At 37.5% G+C, this 15,928-nt stretch overlaps 1 protein-coding gene across 2 annotated transcripts in view; it reads right to left on the reverse strand.

Moving 5' to 3' along the window:
- The window catches only part of SEC23A (SEC23 homolog A, COPII coat complex component), a 72,963-nt gene that overhangs the window by 3,789 nt on the left and 53,246 nt on the right, over window positions 1–15,928 (reverse strand). For both annotated transcript variants that reach the window (XM_032135150.2, XM_058429545.1), the window contains 5 exons: window positions 13,050–13,127; window positions 9,586–9,747; window positions 7,016–7,102; window positions 4,976–5,131; window positions 3,289–3,354 (listed from right to left, as the gene is read on the reverse strand). In XM_032135150.2, coding sequence (XP_031991041.1) covers window positions 3,289–3,354; window positions 4,976–5,131; window positions 7,016–7,102; window positions 9,586–9,747; window positions 13,050–13,127 — 549 coding nt within the window. The remainder of the gene's footprint in view (window positions 1–3,288; window positions 3,355–4,975; window positions 5,132–7,015; window positions 7,103–9,585; window positions 9,748–13,049; window positions 13,128–15,928) is intronic.

The raw sequence follows: 15,928 nt of genomic DNA on the forward strand, positions 1-15,928 counted from the left end.
CCTGTCCAGATCTATTGTATTCAATATATGCTATGTTTAAGGTCCTATGGAAAGTCAAAAATGAAAATGACAGTTATTGCCTCAAGTAATTAATAATCTAACAGGAGCAATGCCATAAAAAATGGAGGTGGAAAAAGGGACGACAGGACAGGGATATTACATAAATTCAATCATGCAATTGCAGGACGGTGCTATTGGTTTGAATATCTGTCCCTTCCAAAACTCATTTTGAAAATCCCCAATGTGGCAGTATAAAGGTGGGGCCTTTAAGAGGTGACTGGGTCATAAGGGTTCCGCCCTCATGAAACAATTAAAATCTATTCATGGATATTCCCAGGCACAGTGGCTCACACCAGTAATCCCAGCACTTTGGGAGGCCGAGGTGGGCAGATCATGAGATCAGAAGATCAAGACCATCCTGGCCAACATGGTGAAACTCCGTCTCTACTACAAATACAAAAAAAATTAGCTGAGTATGGTGGTGTGCGCCTGTAGTCCCAGATAATCGGGAGGCTGAGGCAGGAGAATCGCTTGAATCCAGGAGGCGGAGGGTGCAGCAAGTCGAGATCGCGTCACTACACTCCAGCCTGGCAACAGAGCAAGACTCTGTCTCAAAAAAAAATTATGGAAGCATGCTCTAGATATTTTTAGTAAATAAAATAGGCCCTCACCACTGCTGCAAAAGTCTTTTAATCTTCAGTTGATTTTCGTATTCTTTAGAAGTGTTTTTAATCTTTTCTAGTTTTTTTGGCCCTTAACTCCAGCATTTTTCACTCCTAAAGAATCTCATATTATTGAAAAGAAACAGGCAATTATCCAATGTGAGTTTTCACTCCACCTAAAAAACTTGTCTTCACCCTTCTTACCTTTTACTTTTGCAGAAATTAAGTGTCCTGCCTCCTTACCAATGCTTAACCTCCATATCCTGCTTATGATCATATTGTCTCCTGAGGATCTTAAGTATCTGTTCTTTTGTGTCTTTCCTATGCTTGGTCTCCATGTAAGTTCTATGCCCTTACCGTAATAACAATCATCTGCCTATCCTACTGCTCATCCTCAGGTTAAATTTGCAAAAGAATCATTTATACTTTCGACCTCCGCTTCTTTGCCACCCACTAATTCCTTATAAATTTATCTTCTTACTCAACCACCATACTAAAGCCGCTTACAGAAGGCCACGAATAACCTCCAAGCACCTTTTCTCACTCTGTATCCCCCTTCAACTGTCTGCGGCATGTCAGTTTGTTACCTCCTTCTTCTTCCTTCTATAAAGTCACCTTTTATGACACACTATTCTTTTCATTCTGCCTCTCTGATAATTCACTAAACACTCCTACCACTTGCACTCCCTTGAAGTTTTTGTCTCATCTCTCCTTTACCTCTTTACTCTCTCTTCAGACAAGCATTTACTGTGACGACTTTAAGTATCACCTTTCTCATTCTTGCCCTGACCATCAAACCCAAATTGCCAACAGCCCACTCAACATGGCCATAATCAATATGGTCATCTTATTGTGGCTCAATAAGGCCTTCTAGATAGTACCTCAAACTCAGTGTCTAAACCAAACAATTTCTCTCCACTCTCCCATTTATTGACACATGTTTTCCTAGTCACTCAGGCTCAAAACCCCAAAATACCCTGTTTCCCCTCATCTGTTTTTTAAAAATTCAAGACTACATTAAAGTTGAGAGAGAAGTACAATAAACACCCATATAGCATACCTACATTGACTGACTGTTAACATTTTGCCACGTATGCTTTATGTTTCTACATTATTTTTCCTTTTTTCTTCTTTTTGTCAAATAACTTCTGGAAGTTGAAGCCATCATGACATTTTATCCCTAAATACTTCAGGATGTATCTCCTAAGATCAAGAAGAATCTCCTATATAACCACACCATTATCACCCTCAAGAAATTTAATAATTCTGTACTAGTTATCTGATATATGATCTATATTCAAATCTCACAAATTATCCCAATTATGTTCTTTATAGCTATTCTCTCCCTCTAATCCAGGATCCAATCAGAATTCAGATTTTGTGCATAGTTGCCATGCCCTGGAATAATTACTTTCCTGCAAATTCTAATCAAGTCCTATTGAGTCTACTTTTGAAATATCTCCCAAATCTATTCCTTTCACCATCTTGCCTTTACTCCCTCTCACTTGGATTATTTTCATAAATATACTTTCAACCTACAAACTGCTTCCATTTAATCTTAAGATTCAACTATACTAAGACTCAAATCTGCCCCTCTGTCCACCTTCAATGACTCTCCATTACTTACCAAATAAATACTCAACTTCTCACTCCTCAACCTGACATTCAAGATCCTCCACAATTTAGTTGTACAACACATTTCCGTTTTATGTTCTTCTAGTCAGCTCTACATGTAGTCTTTTATCTTAGCCCATACTATTCTCTACCTAGAGTTCCCTTCCTCATGCAATTTCCAATTACTGAAATAACCATTTTTTAAATGAAATGTTTCTTTTTTCTGAGCTCTCTTCTGATTACACACCCTCTTCCTGCTACCACCATGTGACCTCTTTCCGTCTTCCTCTTCTAACCTTTGTAATACTTTATAGCTTTTTAAGACCAAATATCCCATTCTGCCTTGTAATTTACTTAGGTATGTATCTTATCTCTAATATTAGACTACAAGCTCTTCAAAGGCATGGGTAATAACTGCACCCTAAAGAGCCAATACAAAGTCCTAAACACACTGGACACTCAATAAATGTTGATATGTTATACCAAGAGGTTAATACTTTTTTTTTTTAAGAGATGGAGTCTTGCTATGTTGCCCAGGCTGGTCTCAAACTCCTGGCCTCAAGTGATCCTCCTGCCTCAGCATCTTGAGCAGCTGGGATTACAGGCATGAGCCACCACACCTAGCAGGACTTTTACCAAATTAAACTATATCAATAATGATTTGCAGGGTTCCTGCCCCTCCTGCTCTACTACGATCCCTGGCCTCTCTTGGCTCATTGTGGCCTTTTGTGGTTCACAACCTAGCATTAAACTTGAGTCACCACTTCCTATCTTATACACTTTATTGCTTTTTGTCTCAAGGGTATAGTGCTAAACTTGGAATCTATTTGATAGGATCACTTTTTTCCTATGGTGTCACCAAATATTAATTCTGTTTTCTACTCTCATTTTTATATTACTTTTCCAATAGAAATCATTACTAAATACACAGGAAAAAAATGTAGCTTTCACTAAAATAACAAATAACAAATACACAAAGAAATAATTTCCAAGACCCGCTATTTAAACTTACCTGCCCCCAGGCATACATATTATTATGAGTCTGTGAAGGGTTGACTTTTGAAAGGAGGAAACGGGCCTTGAAAGCAAGGAAGAAATAACATTATCCATCAAAAATGGTTTCAGTCAATATCAGCTGAATAATTATAGCATGCAAAATCAATTTTATTTAGTATATGTTGGTAAAATTAATTTTATTAATTTTTAAAAGATTAAACTTTGAAATGTATAGGTCACTATGTGTTACAAATAAATAATAAATGCACCTCTTCTCTCCAAATCATACATCCAAAATAACAAATACATTGTTGAGTCCAAAACTCAGCATATAAAAATTATGTGTGCAACAATTATGACAAGGTTAGTGTGAAATTACTAAACAGTCGGTCAGAAGCTCAAAATCCCAAATAACGATAAAAACGAAAGCCATGAAAATCTGTATGTTCTTTTGCTTAAAATAATGACCCTTAAGCTTTCTTAAACCACAGGTGATTCTATGAGACAAGTGATCCAACATTTCATCCTTCTACCCACTATGGCTTATCATCATGAAAATAATAACCAGAATAAAAGAGGAAAATGGTAATACACATAGTGAGACATCAATGAAAGAACCAGTTAGATTTTTAATTCATAATGGAAGCACATAGACAGTAACATCTTTCAAAATTTAGTATCATACAAAATCTTTTTCTACTCTCTAAGGAATCAGTTTAACCTAACAGTGAAGAGCACTGGCCCTGGAGTACCAGGACTCAAATCCCACTCCTGTATTTACTGTGTTCCCTTGGCCATAAGTAACCTAGATCTCAGTTTTATTATCTGTTAAATGAAAATAACACTAGAATTCTTATGGGGATCAAATGAGATAAGGCATGCAGAAGTACTTTGCAAATTCTCAATATGAAATAACTTATATAAATACAGTAAAACTAATAGTAATTACCATTTCTGAGTAACAGTTACTGATATTTGCTACCTATTTTATAATACTGTACTAGGCACTAGGGAATACAAAGCATAGTCCATGCCTTCAAAGAGCATGTAAAACAAATTAATAACAACTTATAATTAATTATAACTCTTATAAGAATTACAAAAGAGAAGTAAGAAGTATTTTATGAGAGTATGTTAAGGAACCTAACTTAGCCTTCTGAAGGTCTCAAAGCAACTGTGTATGTATGTATATGTATCTAATGTATATGTATCCTCAAAAATCCTAAAAACCACAAAACCTTTTCATAATACCACAGTGTTTTCCTATTACATAAAATTTTATTTTCTAGAAAATTGGAATGATAGAATGAAGACAATGAAAAAATGTAAGTTACCACAAATGTCATATTCATAGACTTTTAACAATAAATAAACGGCTTTAAGAATATTACTTTCCAAGCTGCTCACATTTTCTTGTTCAACCAAAGCTAGTATACCACCACAATGCCATCCTGGCCCTGTTCAGGAAGCTAGGCTAGAGACAGAAGATGATGGAAAGTGCCAGGTTTAGGCAACTAGTCAATAATCTTACTGCTTTGCTCTCAAAAGCTAATGCAAAAAGTAAGCACCGATACCTTCCCCTCCTATCTCCTTACCTTTCTGTCTGCTTTATGAAGCAATCTATTAAAATCAGAAGGCAAGTAGGTACACCTCACTGCAAACCTAACAACAAACAAACACACAAACAAATTAACACTACTTACCTGGCTGCCTCCATGTTCAGTGTCAATGTATCTTGGCATTGGAAATCTGGAGTGAAGAATTTCCTGTGCATCATCCACTGGGGCTTGCAGAAGGTGGCGGAAATTTTCATATTCAGGCATGTCCTGGTATCCTGACTTCCGCCACTGTGCTATGGTCTGATTTTAAAACAATTAAAGAAATTACTTTAAATTTCTTGCCCATCCAAAAATCTTGAGATTTTTCCAAAGAAAATAATCTTTAGAAACTAAAAAAATTATAGACCATTATTCCATTTATCTCAATTTTTTAAAAGTTATAATTTCAGTGAGAAAATATTCTTCATAAATGTAAAATTAGAATATTTCTTCTCCTTTAAAAGTAAAATGAAAGAATACTTACATAAGTCAGAAAATTTTTAAAACACTATGCTTATCAAATGAATGTTAGCTAAAAGCTATCTACCTAAGCTTATGATATGTGAAAGCATTTGAATCAATCCATAGGTAAGTGGCTCTAAAAACCATGTAATTAAATCATCTAAAAACTTATGCCTGGTTTATTTTCTAAGTTAGCTGAATCAGTCAACACATTCTTTTATAGCTTTATACCTCTGTATAAAACAATCATGTGCATTTCTGATTTCTCCTTTAACAAGCTACTTGAAAAAGTAAAAATCACCATAAAACAAACAAAAAGCAAAAAAAAAAGCCCTGTCAGTATTAAAGTTTTGTTTTTTTTTTTAACAAAGGCAAGAAGTTAAAACAGGTATTGTTCTTAACAAGTAAAGGCCATCAGAAACTGGTATCAATTAAAAATAATTTACAATAATAATAATTAAATCTTTTAAAAGTCCTGGGTAGGTCGGGCGCGATGGCTCACGCCTATAATCCCAGCACTTCGGGAGGCCGAGGCGGGCGGATCACCTGAGGTCAGGAGTTTGAGACCAGCCTGGCCAACATGGTGAAAACGTGTCTCTACTAAAATGCAGAAATTAACTGGGCATGGTGGCGTGCGCCTGTAATCCCAGCTACCCAGGAGGCTGAGGCAGGAGAATCGCTGGAACCCGGGAGGCAGAGGCTGCAGTGAGCCAAGATAGCGCCACTGCACTCCAGCCTGGGCGAAAGAGAAAGACTGAGTCTTAAAAAAAAAAAAAAAAGTCCTGGGTAGTACTACTTCAAAAAATATTTTGAGTAATGTCTTTACTATTACAGTACAAATCTTTTTTAAAAATTTTTTTGTAGAGACGGGTCTCACTATGATGCCCAGGTTAGTCCTGAACTCTTGGGCTCAAGTAATCCTCCTGCCTTGGCTTCCCAAAGTGCTGGAATTAGAGACGTGAGCCACCACACCCAGCCACAGTGTAAATCTAAAATCATTTACAATCAAAGCAACTGAAAAAATAAATCTGCAGAAGTTACTAAAACATTAGACTGTAAGTTTGAGAGCAGATCTGTGAAAAAAGAACACATCTATACCTTCCAAAGAATCCAGAGGAAGCACTTAACAATTGGCTGAATGAGTAACTGCAGGAATGAATCAAGGTCTGCTAAATACCTGGATTAAAGTTTAATAGCTACTAAAATCTTCTGCTCTCTGTAATCATTTACCATTCCAATTAAGCGAAGTTACAAATTTTAATTCATGTATGCTTTAAATGAGTTTTCAAGATCATGTAGAACACTTAATAATAACTTATAATGATTGCACAACATAAAACGAAAGCCTGCCCACTGACAAAGGCTGACTTTTCCCCTCTTAATGTTTTCAGGTAAAACCCAGAAGTGCCATTTGTCTATACAGTCAGTGTTCTTACTTTCACAGCACTATGCTTTGTGCAAAATCCAATTGTGTGTGGACAAATGAATAAAATAACCACATGTGGGTCAACTGCAGTTGAAGCCTAAAACCTTATAGTAGGCAGCATCACATTTTACTATTTTATAAAAATGGAAATCAAAGTTTATCATAGATGAAACACTACCCATACAATAAGACGTAAGAAAACCTTTCTAAGTAAAAAGACTTTACATGCAAAGCTTTAAATACTATTGAAATCTTACCTCACCATGATAAATCAAAATCTGGAAGAATGTGTCCATGAGAAGAATACGATCTGCAAGAATGCTACTGCTATCAAGAAGAACCGGCTAACATAAAGAAAACAATGAGAAATGAGGAAAAAGGAAAAACAAACTACTTAATAATATAAAATAGATGTTTCCAGGTTATTTTCCAAGTTTCTTTTATTTATTTATTTATTTTTTTGGAGAAGGGTCTTGCTCTGTCACCTAGGCTGGTGTGCAGTGGCACGATCTCAGCTCACTGCAGCCTCAAACTCCCAGGCTCCAGCAATCCTCCCAACTCAGACCCCCGAGTAGCTGGGACTACAGGTGTGTAACACCATGTCCAGCTAATTTTTTCATTTTTCTTTTGTAGAGATGGGGTCTCACTAAGCTTCCTAGGCTGGTCTCAAATTCCTGGGCTGAAGTGATCCTCCTGCCTCAGCCTCCCAAAGGCTGAGATTACAGGCTCAGCACGAAATTTGAAATTTAGGCCATCACACATGGCCTAAATTTGAAATTTATATTTTATTACTTAAAATCCCTTGCTATTATGAATTCTTATAGTATATTTTAATTTTTTAAGGAATCCCTTTAAGCTGAGGTAACAAACAATTTAAAACTAGAGTCAAGTCAAGAAGAATTCAAGGATAACTCCTAAGCCTAAATAGGGAAAGGCCTGGGATAGAGCGAATTCGGGGCACATGGGAAAATAGTTCCGCAGATGAAATGAATGGGGAAAGGCCTGGGATAGGGCGAATTCGGAGCATGTGGGGAAACAGTTCCGCAGATGAAATGAAAGGGGAAAGGACCGGGATGGAGCGAATTCGGAGCACGCGGGAAAATAGTTCCGCAGATGAAATGAAAGGGGAAAGGCCTGGGATAGAAAGAATTCGGAGCACGCGGGAAAACAGTTCCGCATATGAAATGAAAGGGAGTGGCCTGAACTGATGACACAAACTTAGGTGTCACATGCACAAAGATGGTAATTAAAGCAATGGGATTAGACTATATCACTGAGAGGGAAGACAGGGAAAGCCAGAAGATTGATCCCTTAAGCATGTCAACACTTAAGAGGTCTGAAAGAGAAAAGCTAGCAAAAGACTGAGAAAGAATGGTGAGCGAGTAAGGAAAACCAGGAAGGTATAGCAGGTGTCACAGAAGCCCAGGGCAAAAGGTTTTCAGGGGCTGAGTACTAGTGAGGACTAGGTAAATACTGTTGAGAGCTCTGGTGAGATGTAGGATATTGGTGGTCTTTATAAGAGCCATTTCAATATAATGTTAGGGACAAAAGTCTTACTTATATAGGTTGAGAAGACAATGTGAGGCGAAAAAGTATAAACAACAAATAACTTTTTTGAGTTCAATTCTCACCAGGAGCAGAGAAATGGGGTGGCAGTTAGAGAAAGCATGCGTCATGGTGGGGGTGTTTTGTCCGTTTGTTATAAACATGAGTGTTGTTATGGTTTCTATGTTAATTAATAAGAATGATTCAGATGGACAGAAAGTAATTATATAGAACAGAAGGAAGATAACTCCAAAAGCAAAACCCTAAGAAAGTGAAGCTGATAAGATTCATGGATTAAATGAAAAGGTTGAAATTTAATAGGAGCAGGCACTAGGGATAGTGGGATTCCAATTTTCTTCTAAACACCATTCTACATTTTTCAGATGTCTACAATGTGCGTTATTACTCAGAAGAAAAAAAAGTTACTTCTAAAATATTCCTGATTCAAAGAATACAAGGCCAAAATATATATAGCCAAACCAACATGTTAAAAATATATTTTTCCTAGAAAAATAGAAACTATTTGACCAATTACAAAAAATATTGTAACGAAATAAAATATTTTACCCATTATTTTACAAAACTGAATAATAGCATCATGAGGGATCATTAATCAATAGATATTGTAAATATTCTCTTTATATTGACCTTACTAAAGTATTTTCAAATACAGTAACTACACACTTTTAAGTAGTAAAACAGACCATTTTAACTACAGAATGGAAAAATGGTTCATTTGATAACAGGTTAAAATAAGTGGGACAGTCTGCTAAGAAGGTTAAATGGATAACTTTATCAATCTTCTAAGCATATGTCTTTATAATCAACTATTTTTTTATGTTCTCAAAAAAACAAAGGAAAATGAGATTAAAACAAGAGACTTTGTTTAGACAGAATGTCATAACTGTCACAGACACTAAACTCTGGAATAAGCTACAGCCTACAAACCATAATCACTTCTGGACATTGTTAAAGACATAAAGAATAATCATATGCTTTGGAGGATTTGATTAACCAAATGGCTGGACAAAAGGATCTGAAAGTCTCTTCCATCTCCTTTAAAAAAGAAATTTAACAACCTTCTAATATAGCCTACATGGTATCTAGCATATAGTAAACATTCATAAATATTTTAAGTGAATACATAAATAGGTTGAGATGTCCATTCTTTTAGTTAAATTCTTATATTTAGTAACTATATGTATTGTTTTAGTTATTTTCACTTTTTTCATGCCACACATTGCAGTAACAATACCAATTTATTTTTTTCTTTCCCTCTTACCTCTGGTGGTCCACTAAAAGAATATGCATACAGGATAGGCTGAATCATAATTAGAGACTGAGTCAGATCTTGACGCATAAAATGGTGACGATAATATGAACTCTCATCAGGACTATTGTTAAAAACTTGCAGGAAAGAAGATCTTCTTAAATGAAACATAAACTGTAAGATAAACATGTGAGATAGTTGTTACTGATTTTAATATTACAACAGGTGTTTACTATTAGCAAAAACATTTGATTACAAACTATTAACAACATAACAAAACATGTTATTATAAGAATGTTCTAATTTATATCCCTCAGAAAGGAATCCTATTCACAAAATTTATCAGCTGCCTAAAAATAAAATTCTACAAGAAAAAAAATTTTTTAAGTTGAAGTAAGAAAAGGATGGCCGGGCATGGTGGCTCACACCTGTAATCCCAACACTCTGGGATGGCTTGAGGCCCAGGAGTTGGAGACCAGTCTAGGCAGCATAACAAGACTTTGTATTTAAAAGGAAAAAAAACAAAAAGACAAAAACCCCTTGTGCAAATCTAAGTTATTCAGAGGCTGATGCCAGGTAGTAAACTATGACCATTCTTTGTTTTTAATCCTCACCCCTCTGACCATATTTTTGGGCTTTTTTATTACTACTCATTACCAACACCAAAGATTCTAAGAAGATATAAAAATAAATTACAGAGTTTCTACTTTTTATATGGCTGATATGATTTGGCTATGTCCCCACCCAAATCTCACCTTGAATTGTCAATTCAAGTTTACTTGTTAAGGCAGGGCCAGGTGGAGAGAACTGAATCATGTCAGGGGGCAGTTTCCCCCATACTGTTCTCGTGGTAGTAAGTCTCAGGAGATCTGATGGTTTTATAAATAGGAGTTCCCCTGCACATGCTCTCCTGCCTGCTGCCACGTAAGATGTGTCTTGCTTCCCCTTCGCTTTCCGCCATGATTCTGAGTCCTCCCCAGCCACGTGGAACTGTGAGTCAATTAAGCCTCTTGGCTGGGCATGGTGGCTCATGCTTGTAATCCTAGCACTCTGGGAGGCCGAAGTAGGTAGATCACCCGAGGTTGGGAGTTCAAGACCAGCCTGGCCAACATGGTGAAACCCCGTCTCTACTAAAAATACAAAAAATGATTAGCCAGGTGTGGTGGCATGCGCTTGTAATCTCAGCTACTCGGGAGGCTGAGGCACAAGAATTGCTTGAACCAAGGAGGCAGAGGCTGCAGTGAGCTGAGATCGTGTCACTGCACTCCAGCCTGGGTGACAGAGTGAGGCTCTGTCTCAAAAATAAATAAATAAATAAACAAACCTCTTTCCTTTATAAATTACCCAGTCCTGGGTATGTCTGTTAGCAACATGAGAACTAATACCATGACTTAAAAATTGTACTGGGAAGGGTCTACACTGGTTTAAAAAAAGAAACCACATATATACCCATATAATTTCTTAATATTTAATGTTTTCCCTATACCTAAGAAACATTCTCCAGATTTTGTTTCACTGCTTCTTTCTCCTTTCACTTTCTTCCCCTCCACCTACTCCTCACATGAAAAAAATCAAAAAGAGGGAGAGTTAGGCCTGAATAATGGACAGTTACACTGGGTCTTCGCTAAACTGATTAGCATCAGCCAGAAAGTATTCCCACTTGTCTTTAGTCACTTCTCTTAAATTCCTCCAACCCTCAGGTCTTAAGCACCTATATGTTGCTCCTGCCTGGGACTCACTCAACAGCTTTCTCCCAACATGTCATTCACTGAAATTCTGATTCCTATTCTGTTTTCAGGATCCATAATTCATTGAGAGGCTCTTGCATCCCTTACTACTTCAGTCATTCTTGTTTACTCACAGAAATGACCAACTGGTAAATGTTAGGTAATATTTTGGGGATGACGACTTCCCTTAAATTTGGTCTATGCCATCTTTTAGAAGATTATCGGACTTTGAAAACCCAAGACAAAAGGTATTCCAGGGTCCTCTGCTTCCTATTTCCAGGAAAGGGAGAAAGATGAAAATGTCCAGATCTCTCTAAAGATCTAAAAGCCCAAGAAGAAGGCTTGAGGCAGGGAGAGAAGAGAAAGAAAGTGTGCAGAATTTAGTCAAATACTTAGGCTGATGTCCTCAATCACTTTCCTATTAGTTTCTGCTACAAAAATGACAAAACAAAGAATTTTACATGCCTTAAGACAAGCAGACCTTGCCTTTTCCTGGTTCTCCAAGATCTCACCAGAGGTTTTAGGGAAGTCTCTCCTCTGTAAGCATGGAGTTTCTGGGTTATAGATCAATCAAAAATAAAGGATCCTCAAAACAAAAAAACAAAAAACAGCAGCTCTGAAAAAGAAAGCTGATGCTTTATACAAAGTTCTCATGGGCAAAAATATGAATTTCCACATCTCAATATTAATCATCCTTCCAAGTTAAGCTAAAAGGCCACCTCCTCCTTCAAAAGATATATAAAATCATCCATTTGGAAGGACTCCTTTAAGTTTCCTTTAAATTCTGTATATTTCTCACTTTCTGTTCTATGTTGTTTATGTGTATTTCACATCTCACCCTTTAGACTAAAAGCTCCTTGTAAGAGGGATCCATGTCAGTCACCTGTATCCTCCTAAAGTTCCTTGCACATAGCACTCTAAACACACAGACTTAAAAATATCTATCAAATCAACAGGAGGATGGAGGGATAGATTCTACTGCTCGAGGTGGAAAATATTCTGTAAGGTAAATCAAATAGGTTTATTTTCTATCTATCTGGTGTGGCCCCATAAAATTGTTCTCAGGTGATGATACTATACTGCAAGACTAGCTAACTGGTAAAATGACCTCAGATGAAGTCCTTCTGGTACCACTATAATTAGGTCCCCCTACGTCAAATGGAAAACCAACCAGCCTTACATCTAATTCTACCCACTGCAGGGTTCCAGTGTAAGTCTCTATTCACCACAAATAAATGACTATCTGCAAGGCCAATATAAAAATACTATATACTTTTTATCAACTACTCATAGCACAGTATTAATTTCTTAGCTATCCCAAAACTTACCTAACAAAACGAATAACCCAATAAAATAGGTACTATAAAAAGAGCAATAAAAAAAGAAAAATAAGGCTCAATGCTACTGGCCACACAAGAAAAGAATATGGGTCTGGCTGGATGTGGCAATCTTAGCACTTTGGGAGGCCAAGGCAGAAGGACTGCTTGAGGCTAAGAGTTCAAGACCAGCCTGGGCAACATAGCAGGAAACCATCCCTACCAAAAAAAAAAAAAAAAAAATTAGCTGGGCATGGTGATACACACCTGTAGTCCTAGCTACTCAGGAGGCTGACTAAGCCCCGGAGTTCCAGGTTACAGTGAGCTATGATGGAGCCACTACACTTTAGCATGGGTGACACAGTGACAGCCTGTCTCTAAAAAAGAAAAAAAAAAAAAAAAAGAAAAGAATATGGACCTTTTACCTACTTACCTGTGGATAAAGGGAGAAAGTTTCTGAAAATCTGAAGGAACTTGGGTCATCTTTATGATATTCTCCAAATTTCTGACACTAAATAAAATAAAATGTGTTAGTAATTTAATTCCTGGAATAAGAGCTAACACTGTTGCCTATAAATATTCTATTTACAAGAAGTTACCAATCATCAGGAAGCAGATACTTGAGAAAGAATAAAATTATAATATTACTTATAGACTTACCAAGATACAAAATCAAAGAAAAAACATCTAAATTTCCGAAACAAACACCACATTGCCCCAATGTAATTAATAACTCACCTTAAAATATTTGGATATTTTTTAACTAAGTGTCTCTCACAACAAATAAAGAGCTCTTAGATAACAACAAAAAAGCTCAACATGTGCCCTGAAACACCAAAAAGGCTGGCACAGTGACTGACGCCTGTAATTCCAGCACTTTGGGAGGCCAAGGTGGGAAGATTGTGCCTAGGAGTTTGAGACCACCCTGAACAATATAGCAAGACAACCATCTCTATTAAAAAAAAAAAAAAAAAAAAAAATTTTGGCCGGGCGCAGTGGCTCACACCCGTAATCCCAGCACTTTGGGAGGCCGAGGTGGGCGGATCACAAGGTCAGGAGTTCGAGACCAGCCTGGCCAACATGGTGAAACCCCATCTCTACTAAAAATACAAAAATAAGCCAGGCATGGTGGTGTGCGCCTGTAATCCCAGCTACTTGGGAGGCTGAGGCAAAAGAATTGCTTGAATCCGGGAGGCAGAGGTTGCAGTGAGCTGAGATCGCACCACTGGACTCCAGCCTGGGTGGCAGAGCAAAACTCTGTCTCCAAATTGGGAGCCAAACAGGAGGATCCCATGATCCAGGATTTGAGCCCTTGGGCAAAAAGAGCATACTATAAAATTTTAAAATATATAGTCCCAGCTACTCAAGAGGCTGTGGTAGGAGGATTGCTTGAGCCTAGGAGGTTGAGGCTACTCTGTAAGCCATGATCGTGCCACTGCAAGCCAGCCTGGGAGACACAGCAAGATCCTGTCTCGAAAAAGAAAAAAACTGTATAAATATATACATATTTTTTTGTGACAGAGTCTCGCTCTGTCACCCAGGCTGGAGTGCAGTGGCACGATCTCGGCTCACTGCAAGCTCCACCTCCCGGGTTCACGCCATTCTCCTGCCTCAGGCACCCGCCACCACACCCGGCTAATTTTTTGTATTTTTAGTAGAGACGGGGTTTCACCGTGTTAGCCAGGATGGTCTCGATCTCCTGACCTCGTGATCCACCCGCCTCGGCCTCCCAAAGTGCTGGAATTACAGGCGTGAGCGACCATGCCCGGCCAAAAACAATTTTTTGAACACCTGTAAAATCCTCTAGTATCAACTACTTGAGTCACGAGGAGCAGTCCTTATTTACAACCCAACCAAAACACTAATACCAATGGAAAATAGACTGAAGCATAAAGAAGGTATATCCAAGACCCATTATTTGAGTTATTCAGAAGTAATAAAACTGGGCAGATAAAGCAACAGTAATGATTTTCTTGAGGAAAATAACATCCCTTACAAAAAGGCTAATTCCTTCTTTAATTCAGTAATTATTAATGCATAAAGGCAGCCACATAAAAGGACCCTAGGGGTCAATGCCTAACCTTTATAAGAAAATGGTAATGACAAAAGCGGTATCTGTAAAAACAGTAAAGCTAAAGTGTTTCATCCCATTGGTGCAGGAAGAGAAAACCTGGTTTGAAGGGGAAGTCCCAGTAATCTTAAGAGAAGATTTCCTGAGCCAAGTCTGATTAGATGAAGTGTTTACCCAGGATGGCTAGCAATGCAGCTGAAGGGAGAACACAATTAGTGGTTGATGGGCAAACCAAAGGTCAAAGATGAATCAGCCATCAATTTTAAGTCGTGAAACAGAAAAGGCCAGGAGTCAAAAAGGAAGCTGAGAGCAGTGGCACAGGCCTGTAGTTCCTGTTCCTTGGGAGGCTGAGGTGGGAGGACCACTTGAGCCCAGGAGTTCAAGACCAGCCTGGGTAAGTAATATAGCAAGATCCCATCTCAAAAGAAGGAAAGAAAGGAAAAAAGAAAGAAAGAAAGAGATGAACAGATCCCTGAAGTTGGATGCACAATGGATCCGAACAAGGGACTGACAATAGAGGCAGTAAATCATGTGTGGATACCAGTATCTTATGTGATAAATGACTTAGGTGATAATGCACTTTAGTTTCAGTAGCTATTCTATGATAGCCTCATTTTCTTGTACTGATAACTTCACTGCTGAATTTTTAGCTATTACAACAACAGCAACACAAATAGAGAAAAAGTTAATACTGTTTAGGTATTAAAACTTTTGTAAGTTTTTTCCTAATCAAAAATCTAGGAAATTATACTAATAAATTTCTTTCCCTCAATTTAGCATAGTAATATAAGTGTTTTCTTTTCCTTGATGACTTACTAGAGTAACTTTAATTAAAAAGAAACATCATTTTTTGTGTACTGTTTTGGAGACAGTGTGCATTACAGAGCCAAATTGGTGCTGCACCATATCTGTTTTGGACACCTTTAAAATGACAGGTAAGCCCTTGCCTCCTTCAGTCATTATCATAAAATGGGGTCACAAGACTAATCTGGTCTCTAGCCCCAACTGCCCTGCTGCTGTTGTAAATGCTGCAGAATGTAGAATGTGTAGATTAGAAGTAAAGTACATTGTGAGGTTTACGTAATTTTGTACTTTTTGCAGTTGTCTCGTTTAATTAATTACTCAGCCCTTCTGTTTTACATTAGTGCTTATGTTTTACAAACATGTCAAACAACGTGGCAATTTTTGAAATTGAGGTGTGAGACAAAGTCATGGAATCAACCTAAATGCCCATCAATAAT

Source organism: Hylobates moloch, unplaced genomic scaffold, assembly GCF_009828535.3.
Source record: "Hylobates moloch isolate HMO894 unplaced genomic scaffold, HMol_V3 SCAFFOLD_16, whole genome shotgun sequence".
NCBI classification, from domain to species: Eukaryota; Metazoa; Chordata; class Mammalia; order Primates; family Hylobatidae; genus Hylobates; species Hylobates moloch.